The sequence below is a fragment of the Acanthochromis polyacanthus genome, chromosome 5 (assembly GCF_021347895.1).
Source record: "Acanthochromis polyacanthus isolate Apoly-LR-REF ecotype Palm Island chromosome 5, KAUST_Apoly_ChrSc, whole genome shotgun sequence".
Lineage (NCBI taxonomy): Eukaryota > Metazoa > Chordata > Actinopteri > Pomacentridae > Acanthochromis > Acanthochromis polyacanthus.
The window spans coordinates 36,060,114-36,081,917 of NC_067117.1; the positions used below are offsets into that span (position 1 = coordinate 36,060,114).

The 21,804-nt window shown below is 39.5% G+C and overlaps 1 protein-coding gene across 1 annotated transcript; it reads left to right on the plus strand.

Moving 5' to 3' along the window:
• The first annotated feature begins 1,481 nt into the window (after nucleotides 1–1,481).
• Nucleotides 1,482–15,279, plus strand: ilrun (inflammation and lipid regulator with UBA-like and NBR1-like domains). Its single transcript, XM_022209919.2, has 5 exons — nucleotides 1,482–1,788; nucleotides 7,003–7,157; nucleotides 7,287–7,484; nucleotides 7,730–8,034; nucleotides 12,071–15,279. The coding sequence occupies exons 1-5, from the start codon at nucleotides 1,631–1,633 to the stop codon at nucleotides 12,104–12,106; spliced, it is 852 nt and encodes a 283-aa protein (XP_022065611.1). The 5' UTR covers nucleotides 1,482–1,630; the 3' UTR covers nucleotides 12,107–15,279.
• Nucleotides 15,280–21,804: the final 6,525 nt, after the last annotated feature.

Below are 21,804 nucleotides of genomic sequence, written 5' to 3' on the forward strand. Positions count from 1 at the left end.
CAGATGTAATCCATTGTCTGTACTCCTTGCTGCAAGTAAACGATTAGAAAGACTTCAAAGCCTCACTGAGTTTTGATTTTGTGTCGGGAAATTATGTGGTACGAACTAACAGCGAAAATACAGTCTTTGTCTTACAGAAATAATTTCCTGACACTATCCATCCATTGTCTATACACCACTTGGTCCTCATCAGGGTCATGAGGAGCTGGAGTCTATCCCAGCTGACTTAAGGCGAAGGCAGGGGATACCCTAGAGAGGTCACCATTTTATCACAGGGCTACATATACAGAAACAATCACACTCACATTCACACTTACGGACAATTTAGAATCACTGTGAGTACAATCATATTTACTGAAGGAGAATGCCAATTTAACAGAAAAATCAACAGTGGTCGGCCAGTTGATTAAAATTGGCAAATTTTTTAAAACAGTTTCTACTCCGACCATCTCTGATTTGAATATTTTGTAGCCGAAAATATGTATATTTATAAAGACATTTGTGATGTTAGCTTGATATATCAAATACTTTCTGAAATGCACATTTTTTCAAATTACCCTTCAACATGCTTTGAGCAAATTACAATTAGTTGGAATGAGAATATCTCAGAAACTATTAAAGATAAAATCCTCAAATTTTCGCTGTAATTTCTCATCATGTGGCTGAATTAGAATCTACAGTTTTTGACAAGTAAACAAAATAATCTTTGATTATGAGTTGAAATCTCTGAAAGTTCTTGACATACTGATCTAAAATTTTACAGATATCATTTTTAATATTCATAGTTTAGGATTCAAATGTTTCAAGGAAATCAGAGATGGCTGAGGAGAATAATAATAATAATAATAATAATAATAATAATAATAATAATTTGAGATTTAAGAACCTTGCTGTGTCACTGAAACATTTCAATAATATTGTATGGTTTGGATTAAACTGGCATAATTCAAAAGGTGTAGTTTATGCTACTGGTGATTCATTTTTTATGTTTACTGTGAGGCAATATAATAGTCTATTTGAACAGTGTGTAATGATATAAATTTACAGAATATCTGAAACGCTATTTCCTTGCAGTCGCTCGGTGATTATAACCACGGACAACTGCATTCATCACTGTAGTGCTTTCTGTTCTAAATAATACAACATGGTTCAAATACCGATAAATGAATTTCAGGATGAGACTGATAGTTTTGTTGGTTAAATATTGTTTATAAATAATGAATAATTATTGGATAGGCTCCAGCTCCCCCCGCGACCCTAGTGAGGATAAAGCGGTGTATAGAGAATGGATGGATGGATGGATGGAATAATTATTGGATCCGATGTCAGTATTGTGATTTATGTGTTGGTACTGGGCTGAAATCTGAGCAACATGAACCTCAATGATAAACCAATGAAAAAGGGGCTACAAATAGCAACAGATGACGTCGACGCCCACTAAGTGATTGGCGAAGGTGACGCGCGCGCTGTTGCAACGTCAAACATCGTCCCCCTGGTTGTGCCATGCGCACTGGCGCTTGTTGTTGTTGAGCTGGTTGTTATGGCTGGACAAGGCCTCGGACTCAACTGAGAGAGGACCCCCCTCCCCTCCCCAGACCACCCCGTCTCCGCTACGGGACACCCGCCATCCATGGAGGGCACAGACATGGACGTGGACGCGGAGCTCATGCAGAAGTTCAGCTGCATGGGCACCACGGACAAGGACGTCCTCATTTCGGAGTTCCAGAGGCTGCTGGGTTTCCAGCTCAACCCAGCCGGCTGCGCCTTCTTCCTGGACATGACCAACTGGTGAGTGCGGGGACTGGAGGGCCTGTTGTCCGGCAGCAACATGACGCGGAGCTAGCTTTATAATTAGCTAGTTAGCATACATGAAACTGCTAAGAAACGTGGAAGCAGACACACACGGTGCTAAGTTGGTGGTGTTAACAGCCGAGGCGATTATTTCATCATTCCCACACGGGAAATGGTAGTTAACTCCTAACGATCTCTCGGTGGCAAACGGAAGTGAAACGGTGAAGTTTTTCCTGACCGTTAGTTATAATAAGGTGGTAGAACTGATATAAAAACAAAGAGCATGCTAGCTAACGAGCTAGCAGGCTAATTTAAGCGCAGGAAACTCTCGGTGTAGATTATCTGCCATGTTATATAATAGTGAACACAGCCAGTTAAACAGCGCTCCTCGGGAAGCCACAACTCAAGGCAGCGCCAGTCACTTCACGTTAGTCTCATGACGTAACCAGTCGTGATCTATCAACAGCCGACAACAAGTGGTCCCGATCAAAACATATTTGTGGTGCTGATTTACCGGACTCATGCTTTTAGTTCATCTACGACCGGTGGGTTTGATTGCCTTGCATTTAAAATCAAAATCCGCCGCGTCCCTTCGGAAATTAAAAGCGGTTTCTGTTTTGGAGGATGAAATCAAGTCTGTGAATCTGCATGTCAAACTGGATAGATAACACTATCACGTGGCAGATGCTGGAATTTGCCCACTACAAGGAGTTATTTAGGAATCCAGAGGTTACAGCAATAAATGAGCAATATTGTGGAAGTACTTGTGCACCTATATGTGTTATGTTTCTTGATAACATAGGTAGCAGATTGGTCATATTTATGCAAGGATGACTCCACTGTATTTCCACATAAATATCAGCCTGACTGTCAGGTACAGTCATGATAATGATGCTCTGTCTGATAAAACAAATAAATGTGGAGACCTGAGGCTATGCCAGTAATATCATCACAGGTACCTCAACTCATAGAGTAGCAATGTATATGAAAATGTCTTTGTTACAAACTAGAGGTGTGCAGTGACGCAGTTGTAAACCAGCCAGTAGTCTGACTTACTGGATGATCGGTCACACATTTCAGGCAGTCCCCCCCGAAATACCTACACGTCTTCATTTTCAAAATCCCTTTCCCTTCAGGAAACAACCTCTAGAGCTAATACACTAACACAATGACATTTTAAAGTTTTATAGAGGATTTGATTGGTGCAGTAAGGCAGCCGTGCAAGTTTTTTTTAGAGGGGTCGGGGGTTAGCCATTGTACTGATAATTGGTAGGGGTGCAAATGCTCCACCAATACAATTTGTCCATCACCATTTAAAGCATTTTTCCCCTTAGCAGAGTGATAATGAAATTATGTGCTTTACAGAATGGTCAGGCTAAGTGAAACTAACTAGACTAAGCGTTATAAAAGGTGTTATAAAGTGCAGTGTGGGAGGTGTAAACATAGACTTGATGAGCCATCCAACAGTGAAATGGGAGTGGGTGATGTAGCTAGAAAGTTTTGCATCGCATTTAAAAAAATTCAGTCAGAATCGATAGTTATTGATAATAGTAATGATTATTATTACTATTGATAACAGATTTTTCACAGAGATCAGCAGAAAAACATATTTCATTTGAATTCAAATATCTTAGGTTATTTTGGATTAGGTGACTTCCTCCTGTTTGTTAAGATAGACAAGTAATAATTTTAATATTACCACAGTAATGCCAAAATGCATAAGTACATGTGTACACAAATAAATAAAAATAAACAAGGATCAAGAAATAATCTCTTCTTGATCCACATTAAATTAAAAAAAAAAACAATCAGACCTGGAGGTGAGTCGAGGGTGACCAGGAAGAAGCCACTTCATGCTGAGGTCATGATTTCAGGTGGCTGGCCTAAACTTGGTATCGCCAGTGGAGACCTATCCGTCCCATCTGTACCCTGATGTCAAATCTGTCTGATTTTGGAGCCAGCCACTTAGAGTAGGTTTCTTAGGTGTGGAGTACAGTGGAGTTCTGCATAGGAGACACAGCGAGAACAGTAGAGGGGAAGGGACTCCAATATCAAAGTATATGATGGACTGTCGGGACCCAGAGAGGAAGCATGCTTAGCATTTATTCATGCAACCGAAGTCGCGTTGTTTTTTGGGTGTTTGCATCTGATGCATTTAAATGAAACTGTTAAACTTTCTGTTGAGCAGTTTTCTGATTTGTATTGTTGAAGTATCTATTATGTTGGATATTGTTATTGTTAAGGCCAATTTATTTTTTTTGCAGCTGCAAGGGTACATGTGATGTAAATATTGTCATCCTTAAGAGACACGTTTAAAGATGTCTGTATGCAGCCCAAAATTTGTGACAGTGCAGTTGCAGATTGTCTACACCATAAGCACCCCAACTGCATATGTGCAAGTAAAATAAATGGTGGTCAAAGCAAAGCCTTGTTTGTAGGAGAGACTGTGTGATGAGATTCTCTGGTATGCACAGCTTTATAATTCATCACTGAAACAGTTGTGCTGCAAGTAGTCTCTGTAAGGCTTTTGAGAAGCTTTGATTTGTACATGCTTTCCATCAAACTAGCCCAAACACAGTGAGAAGTCTGAAATTCTCTAGAAATTCTGTGTTATGTCCGTCTACTGTGTTCAACATACCTCAGGAATAATCACTGACACAGTGCTACAGTCTGTAAGTAGCTGCTATATCCTGTAAGAATTGCCATATGTTTCTTGTGTTCGATATGAGGGGCAATACAACTGTTAGCTCAGGCCTATGCAAACTATGAAAGTATGAACAGAACTGCATGTGTATGAGCAGTCAGTTTTAAAAGTCTACATTTGTCTGTAGGGGTGCAACAGATCAAAAAACTCATGGTTTGGATTGTTTCACGGTTTTGAGTCATGGATCGTATCAATTTTCGAAACAGCTGTTAAATGCCGTGTTGATAAGCGGTTGTAGAGCAGCCTTCGTCTTGGCTCCTGTCACTGACAGATCCGGGTGATGTAGCTTCATATAGGTGGTCATGCTCGATGTATTTCCACTCTTATACAGCTTTCTCATGCCACAGTGCCTACACACAGTTATAGTTTTGTCCACAACCTTTCTTCCATCATCACTGTATTTTACAGGAAAGCCAAAATGCTCATGTACGGACAACTTAAATGACAGCAGTCCAAACTCCAATCATTTTTAATCTTTTAGAAATAGGACTGGGCAATATGGCCAAAAAATAAAATCTCGATTTTTTTTTTTTTTTTTTTTTTTTAGTCATCTTGGACGATTAAGATTTTAATCGATTTTTGTTGTTTCTTTGCGGTCTGTTTGCTATGGCTAGTGCTAGCCATGCCGCACTCCCATAGCTGCGACCACTTTTCCCCATTCTGTAGGGTGCCTCTGACGGAGGTGCTGAAAGAGGTTAGTTGTGCTGCTACTCTTCGTTTTCACAGTACTTTTGCAAACCTTGCACATGACTGCAGTGTTGCCAACTCCTCAGTAAGGAAAGTAGCTATTGACTGTCCTAAAAGTCGCTAGAAGTCGCTAAATGACGTCATCTCCTAATTTGCATATTTCCCAGTTTGCCTGTAATTGTAATCAGTGTTGTAAGAAAGAGGAATAACGCTTTGGAAGAGACCAAAAAGTGAGTATAAAACACCCAAAATATGTTTTTGAACTAGAAGCTAAATGCTGTGGTTTATTTTAGTATGACAGTGAAGAAAACATTTTCATTTATATCCTGCTCCGTAAGTCTGGATGGGATCTGTAGTGACTTTACACATGCGCGATTCATCTGCCGTCTGGCCGCGGAGTGATCAGACACTGGGACTGCTGCGGGGTTATTGGACTGACAGCCTGTGCTTTGGGAGGGGGAGAAGCTCACAGCAGCACCTGCTGCTTGTTGAAAACAGTAACTGCAGAATGATCCCAGTTTTCCTGTCAGTCTCCAAAACGGCAGAAAAAGTCGCTAGATTTGTTGCTAGTTGCTTTTGACAAAAAAAAAAGTCGCTAGGACGCTTTGGAAAGTTGCTAGATTTAGCGAGAAAGTCGCTAAGTTGGTAACACTGCATGACTGTAGTTTGCTCTGTGTCAGTCTTGTCAAAGCCGAACCACTTCCATATAATCGATGTAACATGAGGTCCTTTTCTCGCGACCAACTCTTCGTCTGCTGTTGTGTCCACCGTGACGTGGGTGTGAGTGTTTTGGCGGAAGGAGATGAGAGGCGGAAGCAAACGCCAGTGCACAAGTCGTAAAAGGCAGAAGAAGATTCTGTATTGTCATATAATTTAAGCTCGCCTCGATTTTACGATTTGGCAAATTTTCAAATCATCAGGTTTTAAAAATGCGAATTAATCGAATTAATTTGATTTATCGCCCAGCCCTATTTAGAAGTATAACAAAAATCACTATAGTAATACATTTCAGAAGCTCCAACTAATGAAAATTGGCATTTTCGCTTGCCAAGTTACACAATAGTGCAGACAAACACAAAAAACTATTTTTTTTATCCTCATTGAAATATGAACATGCAGAATGAAACTGTTGTAATACACTGTCTGCAGTGAGACAGAAAAATGATTTTATTTTCACGTGCCACTCGTTCACACTCAGCATTCACACCATTTGGCCAATCAGATCAAGTCCCGGGTGGCCGTCTGCTACCTTCGGATTAATTGGTGTCGATTTAGTGGCAACTGTGAGGACAGCAAGAGTAATGGCTGAGGAAGAGCAAGGGAAGGGTCAACAGATGTTTTGGTTGAGTTTTGAAGAAAAGATTTTAAAGGGATCAGGGAAAATTCAACTTCAATTTCTTGTAGTTTTAAAGTTTTATTTAAATGGATGTTTTGTTTGATTTGTTTGGTATTCAGATGCAATTTGTTTAATGAAAAATGTTTAAAATGATTTTATTTCATTATTGAGTGTGCATAACCTATTCATTGTTTGTGGTTAATGTTAGCAATGTTTACGTAAAGACAGATAAGGGAACTGTACAGCTAATGTCACTCAAGTATTTGTTGATTTATCACCGGTTGTATCATCGTTGCAGTACTAAACAGTGTTATTGTACACTGCAGATTTTCCTCATATCATGCAGGCCAATTACATAATTACAGATTTATTTTTTTGTTGATCAGTGTCTTGACCTCTTATTTGAATATACTGCACATATAGATGGGAAATACTATCAATAAACAATTAACAACAACATGCCCTTTGTTTTATATTGGAACAGGAATCTACAGGCTGCTATTGGTGCATATTATGACTTTGAAAGTCCTAGTGTCAACACGCCATCCATGTCCTTTGTCGAAGATGTGACGATTGGCGAAGGAGAGTCTGTCCCTCCAGATACACCGTTCACAAAGACCTGGAGGATACAAAACACAGGTGCATGTCTCTATATTTGAACTCTTGGCTTATATAGGCAGCCTTTCTCAATCTGTATGTAACAGGCATCAAATCACTGTCCTGTCTTTGTAGTTGAACTGTGACTGAAATCATATCTGAATTTTGTAGGTGCAGAGTCATGGCCACCTGGGGTTTGTCTCAAGTATATTGGTGGGGATCAGTTTGGTCATGTTAACACAGTAATGGTGAAGTCTCTAGATCCCCAGGAAATATCAGATGTGAGTGTGCAGATGCGAAGTCCCACAAATCCTGGCATGTATCAAGGCCAGTGGAGGATGTGTACAGCCACCGGATTATTCTACGGAGGTAGGAAAGCAAGATGATTTGATTCATTTCTAACATGTCAATTTATGAGACCTACAACTAACTTTTATGTTTATGATATATTCCACTGAATTTTCTGTAAGCCTAAGGTTGCTTTGTTTGACCCACCAAACCAAAATTATTCAGACTAAAGCTGTATAACATAGAGAACATTAGTAAATTGGTACTGTATCTTGACTCAGTCATCTATAGTGAACTCACATCAGTGCATAATTCTTTTCCCACAGATGTAATCTGGGTGATTCTTAGTGTAGAAGTTGGAGGTCTCCTCGGTGTGACCCAACAGCTGTCCTCCTTTGAGACAGAGTTCAACACCCAACCCCAGCGCAATGTCCAGGGAGACTTCAACCCCTTTGCCTCGCCACAGAAGAACAAGCATGATGCCACTGACAACAGCTTCAGAGATCCTGGTGGAGCCTGGGAACGCACACAAGAGCCAATCCAGCAAGATCAGAATGGACTGTCTCATAATGCTGTAAATAGGGCATCAAATGGTCTCCAAACCAATCTTTCCGTGATGACTTATGGCCAGGTATGCGTACCTAAAACCATACATTTATAATATTACAAATACTTTCTCAACTTTGAACCTACATCACCACATTCACTTCATATATGCTTAGTACTTGACAGCCGCTTTGTAATGTTATTTATAGTAATGCTATCATAAAGACATTGAAATTCACCAAAGTGACTTTCTTTCAGAACCACGTTGCTCATCAAATCTGCGTGTCTATCCGTTAATGCGACAACATGCTGTTCAGACTTCTGTTGTGTTGAAAGTGATATCTAAATGTTGCTGAGTTCCATGCAGTATGATTGTATATGACCAGGGAGCTCACACAGACATGATGAAGACACACTGAGATGTAATCAGATTGACAGGAAGGAGTGCATGTCTGAAAGTGGTTTTAGATTTAGAATGATGTAGCACAACCAATAGGATAAATGTTCCATTATTTCCCACACTAGTCATAAGAAGAAAAAGACCAAAGACATTTCCTCATTTCTTGTGAGTGCCTTTGTTTTGTTTTGAGTGTAGTTAGTGCTAGTATGGCTGAAAGTCTTGATAAAATCAATATCAGCGATGACAGGTGCTGTGACCATCATGTGAGTATTGTTACAATTTAGCTCATTGCTAATTCTTTGTAATATGTGTAACAAATTTTACCTACAGCTTATTTAACCTAAGTTTATATTTGTTGAGGAGAAGTTGTGACTGAATTTATCTGTCAATGTGGTTACTCAGCTGTGCGACTCAATCACCTGAATCCCTCAGATGGATTTTTGGTATCGTCTCCTACTTTCATAGCTGAGACCTTATGTACGGTTTGACCTCAGAAGCTCTTCTGGGCCGGTTAAAGTGGACTCTAGAGAAGCATTTGACTTTGTTTGCCAGTTGGAGCATTTAAATGAGCCATTAATTCAAAACCAGATTGACAGAGTGGCTTCCTACACACGTGGACAAAATTGTTGGTACCCCTCAGTTAAAGAAGGAAAAACCCACAATTCTCACTGAAATCACTTGAAACTCACAAAAGTAACAATAAATAAAAATTTATTGAAAATTAAATAATCAAAAACAGCCATTACTTTTGAATTGTTGATTAACATAATTATTTAAAAAAACAAACTAATGAAACAGGCCTGGACAAAAATGATGGTACCTCTATAAAAGATTGAAAACTATTTGACCAGAGTGACATGATTAACTCAGGTGTGTCATTTAATTGACATCACAGGTGTTTCCAAACTCATAATCAGTCAGTCTGCCTATTTACACACGTGGACAAAATTGTTGGTACCCCTCAGTTAAAGAAGGAAAAACCCACAATTCTCACTGAAATCACTTGAAACTCACAAAAGTAACAATAAATAAAAATTTATTGAAAATTAAATAATCAAAATCAGCCATCACTTTTGAATTGTTGATTAACATAATTATTTAAAAAAACAAACTAATGAAATAGGGCTGGACAAAAATGATGGTACCCATAACTTAATATTTTGTTGCACAACCTTTTGAGGCAATCACTGCAATTAAACGATTTCTGTATTTTGTCAATGAGCGTTCTGCAGCTGTCAACAGGTATTTTGGCCCACTCCTCATGAGCAAACAGCTCCAGTTGTCTCAGGTTTGATGGGTGTCTTCTCCAAATGCCATGTTTCAGCTCCTTCCACATATGTTCAATGGGATTCAGATCTGGGCTCATAGAAGGCCACTTTAGAATAGTCCAACGCTTTTCTCTCAGCCATTCTTGGGTGTTTTTGGCTGTGTGTTTTGGATCGTTGTCCTGTTGGAAGACCCATGACCTGCGACTGAGACCAAGCTTTCTGACACTAGGCAGCACATTTCTCTCCAGAATGCCTTGATAGTCTTCAGATTTCATCGTACCTTGCACACTTTCAAGACACCCTGTGCCAGATGCAGCAAAGCAGCCCCAAAACATTACTGAGCCTCCTCCATGTTTCACCGCAGGGACAGTGTTCTTTTCTTCGTATGCTTGGTTTTTGAGTCTATGAACATAGAGTTGATGTGCCTTACCAAAAAGCTCCAGTTTGGTCTCATCTGTCCAAAGGACATTCTCCCAGAAGCTTTGTGGCTTGTCAACATGCATTTTTGCAAATTCCAGTCTCGCTTTTTTATGAGTTTTTTTCAGCAGTGGTGTCCTCCTTGGTCATCTCCCATGAAGTCCACTTTGGCTCAAACAACGACGAATGGTGCGATCTGACACTGATGTACCTTGGCCTTGGAGTTCACCTTTAATTTCTTTGGAGGTTGCTCTGGGCTCTTTGGATACAATTCCAACGATCCGTCTCTTCAATTTGTCATCAATTTTCCTCTTGCGGCCACGTCCAGGGAGGTTGGCTACTGTCCCGTGGGTCTTGAACTTCTGAATAATATGAGCCACTGTTGTCACAGGAACTTCAAGCTGTTTAGAGATGGTCTTATAGCCTTTACCTTTAAGATGTTTGTCTATAATTTTTTTTTCGGATGTCCTGGGACAATTCTCTCCTTCGCTTTCTGTTGTCCATGTTCAGTGTGGTACACACCTTTTCACCAAACAGCAGGGTGACTACTTGTCTCCCTTTAAATAGGCAGACTGACTGATTATGAGTGAAAAGGTGTGTACCACACTGAACATGGACAACAGAAAGCGAAGGAGAGAATTGTCCCAGGACATCCGAAAAAAAATGATAGACAAACATCTTAAAGGTAAAGGCTATAAGACCATCTCTAAACAGCTTGAAGTTCCTGTGACAACAGTGGCTCATATTATTCAGAAGTTCAAGACCCACGGGACAGTAGCCAACCTCCCTGGACGTGGCCGCAAGAGGAAAATTGATGACAAATTGAAGAGACGGATCGTTGGAATTGTATCCAAAGAGCCCAGAGCAACCTCCAAAGAAATTAAAGGTGAACTCCAAGGCCAAGGTACATCAGTGTCAGATCGCACCATTCGTCGTTGTTTGAGCCAAAGTGGACTTCATGGGAGACGACCAAGGAGGACACCACTGCTGAAAAAAACTCATAAAAAAGCCAGACTGGAATTTGCAAAAATGCATGTTGACAAGCCACAAAGCTTCTGGGAGAATGTCCTTTGGACAGATGAGACCAAACTGGAGCTTTTTGGTAAGGCACATCAACTCTATGTTCATAGACTCAAAAACCAAGCATACGAAGAAAAGAACACTGTCCCTGCGGTGAAACATGGAGGAGGCTCAGTAATGTTTTGGGGCTGCTTTGCTGCATCTGGCACAGGGTGTCTTGAAAGTGTGCAAGGTACGATGAAATCTGAAGACTATCAAGGCATTCTGGAGAGAAATGTGCTGCCTAGTGTCAGAAAGCTTGGTCTCAGTCGCAGGTCATGGGTCTTCCAACAGGACAACGATCCAAAACACACAGCCAAAAACACCCAAGAATGGCTGAGAGAAAAGCGTTGGACTATTCTAAAGTGACCTTCTATGAGCCCAGATCTGAATCCCATTGAACATATGTGGAAGGAGCTGAAACATGCCATTTGGAGAAGACACCCATCAAACCTGAGACAACTGGAGCTGTTTGCTCATGAGGAGTGGGCCAAAATACCTGTTGACAGCTGCAGAACGCTCATTGACAAAATACAGAAATCGTTTAATTGCAGTGATTGCCTCAAAAGGTTGTGCAACAAAATATTAAGTTATGGGTACCATCATTTTTGTCCAGCCCTATTTCATTAGTTTGTTTTTTTAAATAATTATGTTAATCAACAATTCAAAAGTGATGGCTGATTTTGATTATTTAATTTTCAATAAATTTTTATTTATTGTTACTTTTGTGAGTTTCAAGTGATTTCAGTGAGAATTGTGGGTTTTTCCTTCTTTAACTGAGGGGTACCAACAATTTTGTCCACGTGTGTATAAGTACTGCAGGTTCTATTACTGCCCTAAAACTAAATACAACAATTCAGAGGTGCTGCGCTCGCATATGTGTCACGTTCTGAATTTTTTACATCTATCATCAGTGTTGGATTGAAAAAACAATTCAGAAACTACGGACTTATAACATTTCTTCATTTTTTTTACAGGGTATTCACGGACCCTATCCATTTGGACAGAGCTAGAATGACAAAGACACCCCCCCTCCCCCCCATGGTGTAGACGAGTTTAACACCCTGGGAGTCCTTAAATGCAGAGGAGTCTGAGGGGGGTGGAGGAACAGTTGTTTTATACTGACTCATGAGAACCCTCTCTCCAAGAAACCCATGGCCCTTTTCACAGAAACACAAATGACAGTGAGGTGATGGATTACATCTGCTACAGTGAAATGTCCCACCTGACATCATCACCCGGATTCGCATGTGTGAATGCTTCATTTAAGAGTGCTATAAACCCTTAAAAACATACATACACAGCTATTTTTATTTCCAATGTAAAACACGCCTAATTAAAGGGAAAATCACCCTAAACAATGTGCATACTATTTGGTAATCCCATGGGCAATTGAATACTTTCTCTCTTTGGGGTTCCTACCAAGGTCTGACATTTTGAAAAACACATAGCTGTACAAAAATGAATGGTGGTTATTGATCATTTTGAGGCCTTGATAAATGTTTAAAAGAAGACAAAAACTGAACCGAATTGTGATTTTTTTTTTTTTTTTTTTTGTCACCATGCCAAACTGTTTTTATTTTAGGCACGTGGAGAAGTTCCACACTCCTTTAGATGATAGCCTTGCCCTAGTTTCACCACAAACCAGGGGAATGATGAGATGGTTAAAACAAGTATGACCTGTTGTACCAGACGACTCTTCATGGATAAATTCCAAAGATTGGCAGACATCAAAGACAGTTATTCAGTTCTTGAAATCTGCCTTTGAGTTGTATTCACATGTATGATGGCAGGTGGATTATGGGAAAGATTTCTAAGAACACATCTTGTTCAAATCAGCAGACAAACATAAATGGATGATTTTGTTTACAGTATGGCACCTCATCTATTAAGTTTGTCTTAATTTGAATGTGTGACTTGGCTGAAATGAGGCATCCACATTTGTTTATTTTCAGACAGTTCTGTAATCAAATGCTGGGTGAGAAATATCAAAGTTTTCAGAGAAGTCAACTTTCCACTTGTGGTTCCGATTTGGATTGTAATGAGGTTTACAAGTTGAAAATTGGGAATTCTGAAAAAACAAAAACAAATGGATATGGCTGAAAATGGAATTTTCCTTTTTACCGTTTCAGGTTCTCCAGTCTGGTTTAATAGACTTAATTGTCTTCATTCTGTCTTTTTCACAGTTCTTAGCATCAAACTGGGTGCAATCTCAAACAGTTGTTTGAGTTGTTGGCTGAGATGACATGGAAATTGACACAAATATCTACTGTATTACACATTAAACTCTAAAATTATCAGTGTTCATGTTTTCAGACTCAAACTGAGCAGTGTTGGACTTGTCTGGAGTCCTGGTGTTTGAGCCAGGTCAGATAACACATTGAAACACCAATACGTTGAATAAGTTGCAACATTTACATTTTGTCACACAACCACATTACATGTAGGAACACTCCATTTTTGTCCAGAAAAATCACATCTGAAGAAGTCTATACATTCAAGACTGATCAGATAGATGTTCCTGAGCACCAAGATGAGGAGAGAAATTCCTGCACCTTTGCATAGAAAATGTTGATTCTTGTGTAGGAGCCCCATTTTTCTCCCAAAGATAAAACCCAGAGAGCCAAGACACTAATCTGTGCTGTCATCAAGCCACACAGTCTGCAGGTGCCTGGTTCAGACTGCATGGGACAATGTGTGTGTTTTGTAGGGTGGGTTTTTGCTTTAAATAGATGCTGAAGCGCAAAAAGGATGCGAGTGAGTTTGAGTAAGTGAGGTGTGAGGAAGGGTTGAAAAAGCCATTTAAATCTATTTTGCCTGGTGAGTGACTGTAGTTTCTGAGTCTACGTCTACAGTATGTGTACTAAATGTATATATATGTGTGCGTGCCTGTTAGGTGTGCATGTATGTTAATGGTTTCTATTTGGATTTAACTGACGTTAAATAGTGTATACTACTTGGGCAAAGGATGACTTGACATGTACACATCAATATGGAGAGAGCTTTAATAAGCATGTACCTCAGAAATATTTTTGAGTGGTTCTTCTATGCTTGGATGAACTGATTCAATAATTACCCTGTTATTTATTTGCTGTCTTTATGTGCACTGCAGATTCAAAAGGTTCCATTTGTAGCCAGCAGGTGGTGCTAAAAATCAGTCGACCAACTCAAACTTTACTTGACACCATGCTACACTGTAAAAACAAATGAAGAGGTAATGAGCTTGTAGTTTGACCCTGGTAGATGATCTAGATCTGAAATTTGATGGTTTGCATCTGCCTTATTAGCACCGGTGTTCTGTTACTGCTATTTGCACAGCGCTGCCCACCACCTCCAATGAGGAAAAGGAGAGATTTTTGGCTTATTGTGGATTGTGACACCAGCATTTTCATTTGTTTCATGACAGCTTCAGGTTTTGTTTTCAAACTATTGAACGTACACATTTTCACCCGTTTCATCACTGCACTAGTGTCTGATGTTTAAAATATGTTATTTTGATGACATGAATGAGTTTGACTGCTGTTACCCCTGAATTTTTTTCAGCTTCAGTCATTATGTCCAAAAGTGGTTTTCATGTATTTTTGGCTTAAAAAATAAAATGGAAAAAATTTGTTAAGAGAAATCTGTGATACCGGTACGGTTTATTTCACAAGGAGGAATTCAAACAGATTTTTTTGTATTTGTTTTGATACTTTGATTGATCAAAGTTACTCGAAGTTGTTTCTATGAACATCTGAATGCCATTCAAAATATTTAAAGTTTGTTGTTATAACCTGTACCATTTGTAAATTCACCAGCATTCTGTGTTGCAGCTCTGCTTTTTCTGTATTCATGAATCATCTGAGAGTCCTCCTCCCAAACAGTATACACTGTTGAATCTGTTAGTCACATCAGGTTTTTTTTCTTTTACGTGTGCGTGCACTTTCTTCTTGTGGGGTTGCTTGTGTGTGTTTGTGAGTGTGAGAGACAGATGGTGAGGAGGTCTGAAATTTGCTGGATTTATTCTCTAGTTTTAGTTTACGACTATGTATGAACTTGAGGGTGGCATGGTGAGTGGATGGGATGAAAGTTTACATAGTCCTAAGATAGCACATTTATCTGAAGAGAAATTGTCAAAATAAAGTTTTTTTTCCCCCTGTATCTATAATTAAGCATTTGTATGATTAAATTAACACTGAAACAGTGACTAATCGTCTTCTTTGATGGAGTCAAACACCAACTGATTATTTTACACTACCGTTCAAAGGTTTGGGGTTCCCCAAAAAATGTCATGTGTTCCAGGAAAACTCACACTTTTATTCATGTGCTAACATAATTGCACAAGGGTTTTCTACCCATAAATTATCCTTTCAAAACGATTAACTAACACAATGTACCTTTAGAACACAGGAGTGATGGATGATGGAAATGTTCCTCTGTACCACTATGTAGATATTCCATTAAATATCAGCCATTTCCAGCTAGAATAGTCATTTCCTACATTAACTGTGTCTAGAGTGTATTTCTGATCCATTTAATGTTAGCTTCATTGGAAAAAAAGCTTTTCATTAAAAATAAAATATGGACATTTCTACGTTCACACTGCAGGCTAAAGTGACCCAAATCCGATTTTTTTTTTTTTTTGCCCCTATGCGACCTGATCTTTTCATGACAGTCTGAACGACACAGATCCGATTTTTTCAAATGCAACCCAGGCCGCTTGGATATGTGGTCCTAATTCCGATACGTATCGGGTCTTTTGCCATGCGACTTCAGTCTGAACGGCCAAGTCACATTTATCCGACCTATACGTCATTGGTACACAACAAACGTCACTATTCTGCTTTCAAGCAAAACACGTCTTCGGGCTGCCGAAGACGTGTTGTGCCAAAAGAGGCGCTCACATATGTACGTAAAGGTCGCCCTTGTCATTCGAAGATTCTGAATGAAGTCCACATCTGAAAAGCCTCTCACATCACTATCCCACCACTCCTGGCTGCGACTCCGCACCCACACAGTTCTCCGGACAGACGCTGCCACTGCCCCACAAAACACCAGGGCCAAAATCCTGTCTCTCTTCCTTCTTGACCTTCTCCTTAAAACGATTAAGTTATAAATATGCTGGCTCCGGCTGGACAACAACTTTAAAATGGCCAGACATGCTCTACTGTTAGCGTCCATGTTTACTTCCGTAAACACTGAACACTCTGCATGTCGTTGTTGTGTCCTCTTCTGCACATGCGGGACACTTTTGAGTCATGTGAGGTTCACACAGGAGATCACATACAAGTCGCATTTAATTGGAAATGTGAACGAACTCACAAAAAAATCGGAATTGAGCATTAAGCCCTGCAGTGTGAATGTAAGTGACCCCAAACTTTTGGATGGTAGTGTACGTTACACTTCCTCTCCATTTTCACCTTAAACTCCCTCACCAGTCATTTATTAAACTGCTAAATGCTCATTTCTGTGTATCAAACTAAATATTCAGAAGGTTTAAAAAAATGTAACTTTCTATTTATTGATTTAGAATGTTTTTTTTTTAAATCTTGAAAATAATGTTTTCCATTCTTACTCCTTGCATCCATCTCCACTCACTGCAGTTGGAGCACACCAGCTCAAAAACTAAAACACTAAAATCACTCCATGCTACATAATGGCAAGTTGTAATATTGGAGTGATTCAGCCATACTCATCTGAACTGAAACTGATTCTGAGGAGGAGTAATCATATGGAGAGCGTCAAACAAGTTGATTTGGAGCGTGGCGGAGTTACGTGATCATCAGCGTTGGTTTGTCTGTCATCTGTTAGCAACATTACTCAAAATGCACAAACAGATTTAAATGAAATTTTCAGGGAAGGTCAGAAATGGCACATGGATCGATTGATTAGATTTTGGCAGTGATGCGGCTTACAGTCTGGATCCAGGGATTTGTTTAAGATTTCTGTGTCATTGCGAGATAGCTGCATGGCGTCACTGTAACTATGACTACAAGTGAACACTCCATCAATTGCCTGTTTGTGATCACATGATTGCGATTCTACTACAAATCCGGTGCTGCGTACCACAAATTGTTTGAAGATTTCATCCGTTGGAAATCATAGGACTGAGCAGCCTTGGTGGAGTACTGCGCTCTCTCAGCACTTTTCTTGTTGTATATGAAATGCTCAGCTGTGGCATTAACTGCTTATTTTGCTCATAGTGTATCTTCCAAGCACATAAAAAAACACTGAATGCATGTGTCAAAAACTAAGGAAACTGGATTTTTCACTGGAAGGCATCTTCAAATTCCATCAGGGTTTGACAGTATCATGTAACTAAAGTTGAGTCCCAGCAGTTACAGACTTGCACTTCGGTCAAACATATGCTTCACTCCATATCAACAAGAAAATTTACAGCAGGAGAAGTTCAGACCTGCAGGTGTAATATGCTGAGTGTTCCATCTCCAGACAGAACATAAGCTTATGCCATTTAGGGACCTTAGACACCTTATGGAAACAGTCAAACATGCTGGTCATGATCCCATTTTTGTCCAGACTGTATTATCCAAATAACTGTTTCACTGAGTGACATGAAGTGTAGTGCTCAGTCCTCTTAGAGCAAACCATATTGTCCTGTAGCCACACCAAAAGGCTGACATCCCACAAATCTTTGTTGAAATCAAAGTTTTGAAGTTATAACAGCTATTGGATGACAGGTATTCTCTCTGTCTCTTTGTTTTGACAGGTCTGAGGTCTTAATTTGCCTAAAAAATACAAAATAAAGAATAAGAAAAATGAATGCAAAAGCCTGGAAAACATCCATCCATCCATCCATCCATCCATCCATTATCTATGCACCGCTTAATCCTTATCAGGGTTGCAGGGATGCTGGAGTCTATCTCAGCTGATTTAAGGTGAATGGAGGGGACACCCTGGACAGCTCACCAGTCTGTCACAGGGCTACATATACAGACAAATAATCACACTCATGTTCACACCTATGGACAACAGCCCAGGTGTAGAGTCAGTGCTAACCATCAAGCCACTGTGAAGACCTCGAACAAACACTTACAAAACCCCAAACAACAACTTTAATTGGCATATCCACATGGAACCGTGAGGCCAAAATGCATGTCTAGCATTGTATTTGAAAGGTAGCATGTCCGAGTTCCTAAATTTTGCCGTGATGATGGCAACAGATCAAAGGTTATTTTATAACATTTCTCTAAAAATCACAAATGTGAATAATAACTGATGATGACATTTGTTATAGGGTTCATATTCAGGGGAGCATTCATGGCACCACATACAATATTTATTGATATAATTCAGTCTGGATCAACCTGGTGGACTGACAGACTGACTTAGCATCTATGTAATGTTAGTCTGTAAGACAATCATGAGCTAAGCCATAATTCCAACACAAGCAGATTAATTTATATCTAAAAATAAAGTTTACTTGAAAAGCAAAATACACAAAAGCAATTTACAAACTAGTACAAGCGTAGAGAACAAGCTATAGATCAACGGTCTTATACACAAACACACATGCATGAATTAATGAAAAGGTGAATTAAATGTCTTAAGCTTGTTTTGGAAAGATGAGGTGTGCACACACGCTTGCTGATATTCAAAAACAAATGAAGAGTTCATTTGCAAAAACAGATAACTCCGTTTTGATAAATTTTCAGAAAACTTTTTTTATTGTTTTACTTGAGAGAATATCAATCAAACTGAAGTTGAGTAGATTTGACTCAGTAGAAAATACATGACAAAATAGAGAAAAAATAAATTATTAGTATTATTATTATCTCAAGTAAACAATAAAAAAATGAGTTTTCTGAAAACGGAGTTACCTGTTTTTGCAAATGAACTCTCAAATAGTGTTCGATATCACTCTGGCATCCTTCTTCAGAAACAAACCATTTCCACAGAAATGTCACATGTCTAAAGATTCAAATGTCTCTGTCTGTCTTAATGAATGGGAGATTGGCTCTTACTTTTATATTCCCTTGAAATCCTGCCACCATTCACGAAGTACATCAGTTATCTGTCCAGCCTGAGTTCCCAGGGAAACTTCTGCCTTGGCAGTTTTTGAAAGACTTCTGCAGCATACAGGTTTAGTAGTCATCTTGGGTAGATAAAAATCACTGACTTTATATATTGAAGTTAATTCAAATGAGTTAGATAATATTTTAGCCTTTTTGCTTTCTTAACTTCAGATCACAGTGCTATAACGGATGAGAGGATACAGGTGCACTGTACCTGTGTGATCTTGAAAGGCACCCAGTGTGCGTTTTTTGTGAGTGGGGCTACAGCAAGCACTGAGGCAATTATTTGAATGAGGCTTATGCAGACATCGTGTGACAGAGTAACTGAGGACAAATATTGACTTTTGTTTGAGCGTGAATTCTGCCAACCTCCTATCATATCTGCCATCTCCCTCAGCACTTAGGTCAATAGGTTTTGTTTTGTTGATAACCCTGCCCATCATTTCTGGTCAAGTGGAACGGGCCTGAAGCTCGAGGCTACAAGTGAAGGAATGAAACACAGGTGTCACAGACAGATGGTGCTTTAATCTTGGAAAATATACTACACTGTTGTTACATTATACTACTTACATTACCAGTCAAAGTTTTGGACACAACTTCTCACTAATGTTTTTTCTTTCTTTTCATGAGTATATACATTTTAGATTCTCGCTGAAGGCATCAAAACTAGGAATGAACAAATATGGAATTATGTAGTAAACAAAGAAGTGTGAAATACGTAGAAACATGTTTTATATTTTAGATTCTTCAAAATACCCACCCTTTACATTGATTCCTGCTTTGCACCTTCTTTGCATTCTCTCCATGAGTTTCATGACGTAGTTACCTGAAATGGTTTTCACTTCACAGGTGTGCCTTGTCAAGGTTCATTTGTGGAATTTCTTGCCTTCTTAATGGGGTTGGGACCATCAGTTGCAGAAGTCAGGTTGGTAAACAGTTGGTAGCCCTATCTGACAACTGTTAAAATCCATTCTATGGCAAGAACTAATCTGCTAAGTAAAGAGAAACGACAGTCCATCATTACTTTAAGAAGGTCAGTCAGTCCAGAAAATTGCAAAACCTTTGAATGTATCCTCAAGTGCAGTCACAAAAACCATCAAGAGCTACGATGAAACTGGTTCACATGAGGACCGTCCCAGGAAAGGAAGACCAAGAGTCACGTCTGCTGCTGAGGATAAGTTCACCTGAGTCACCAGCCTCAGAAATGGCAAGTTAACAGCACCTCATATTAGAGATCAGATGAATGCCACACAGAGTTCTAGTAGCAACATATCTCTACATTCAACTGTTCAGAGGAAACTACACCAATCAGGCCTTTAAGGTCAAATAGCCTGCTAAGAAACCATTACTAAGGACTACAACAAGCAGAAGACATTTGTTTGGGCCAAGAAACACAAGGAATGGGCATTAGAGCCAGTGGAAATCTGTGATTTCATCTGATGAGTCAAAATTTGAGAATTTTGGTTGTCTTTGTGCATGCAGAAAGGTGAATGGATCGTCTCTACTGCATGGTTCCCACTGTGGAAGCATGGAGGAGGAGGTTATGATGTGTGGGGGTGCCCTTGCTGGTGACACTGTTGGGAGATTTATTCAAATTGAATTCACACTGAACCAGCCATGGCTACCATAGCGTCCTGCAGTGATACATCATCCTAACCAGTTTGCGTTTAGTTGGACCATCATATATTTTTCAAACAGGACAATGACCTCAAGCACACCATCCAGTCTCATTTCAACACTTTTTTCTTTGTTTACTATATAATTCCAATGTTCATTCATAGTTTTGATGCTTTCCAGTGAAAATCTACAATGTAAATAATCATAAAATAAAGAAAAACATTAAATGAGAAGGTTGTTCAAACTTTTCGATCTGTAGTATACACCGGCTCATTAATTTTGTTCCTATAACTGTTTTTCATATCTTGTTTCTGGCTTTTTCAGCTTAGCTCCTTAGCCATGCTACACCCATGTTTCTGACGGCACAAGGGTCTAGGGAAGCTCGACAGGGAGGGAGGCGGGCTAAAAGGTTGTCTATCAAATCCCTTTGCAGCAATTGGGTAGGTATACAACCAATCAACGCAACGAATAGGCTGACGTAGTTCCGAGAGCACCGGCAGATTGTGGCTAAGTCCCATTAGCTTCCCAACCAGTGGAGCCGCGGAGCCAACTGGTATATTAAGGATTTGCCATATCTCGTCGGCATAAGTCCAAATACGTCTTTCTTCTCAATGAAACACTTAAGTGCCGTCCTTTGTTTATCTTTCAAGTTGAATTTTAGCTTCAAATCTTTAAGGGCTGTGGCCAAAGCCGAGTCGAAAGATAACTGTTTATTGTGCGCCGGTTGTTTCTGTCAGAATCGTCACGCCTCTGTCGTCACTTCGTTACGCCCGCCTTCTGACTCTACACTTCATGGTGATTGGTCCGGCCAGTTTTAGGAGAATCCAGCCTCGAGCCTTATGGAGGGTAACTAGACCCACCCTGGCAGAGAATTAAATTCGTTGCCATGGGTTGTCTAGCGCGGCTAGGCTACTTTTCAGCAAATTCAATGTGCAAAAAAAGTTCATGCATACGATAAAAATACATGTTTTTGATTCATCTTATTCATATTTGGGATCCTAGAGTGTTTGCAACTCAAATTTAAATCCAATATTTAATGAGAATGTGGTTGCTACAAGACTCTTAGGGAATGTTTAATTTAA

What these genes read in the sequence shown, in the direction of transcription:
- ilrun (XM_022209919.2), top strand. Translation starts at nt 1,631, where the DNA reads ATGGAGGGCACAGACATGGACGTGGACGCGGAGCTCATGCAGAAGTTC. An exon ending in CTGGAGGATACAAAACACAG is followed by an intron (nt 7,158 to 7,286) that starts GTGCATGTCTCT and finishes TGAATTTTGTAG; the next exon opens with GTGCAGAGTCATGGCCACCT. An exon ending in CCGTGATGACTTATGGCCAG is followed by an intron (nt 8,035 to 12,070) that starts GTATGCGTACCT and finishes TTTTTTTTACAG; the next exon opens with GGTATTCACGGACCCTATCC.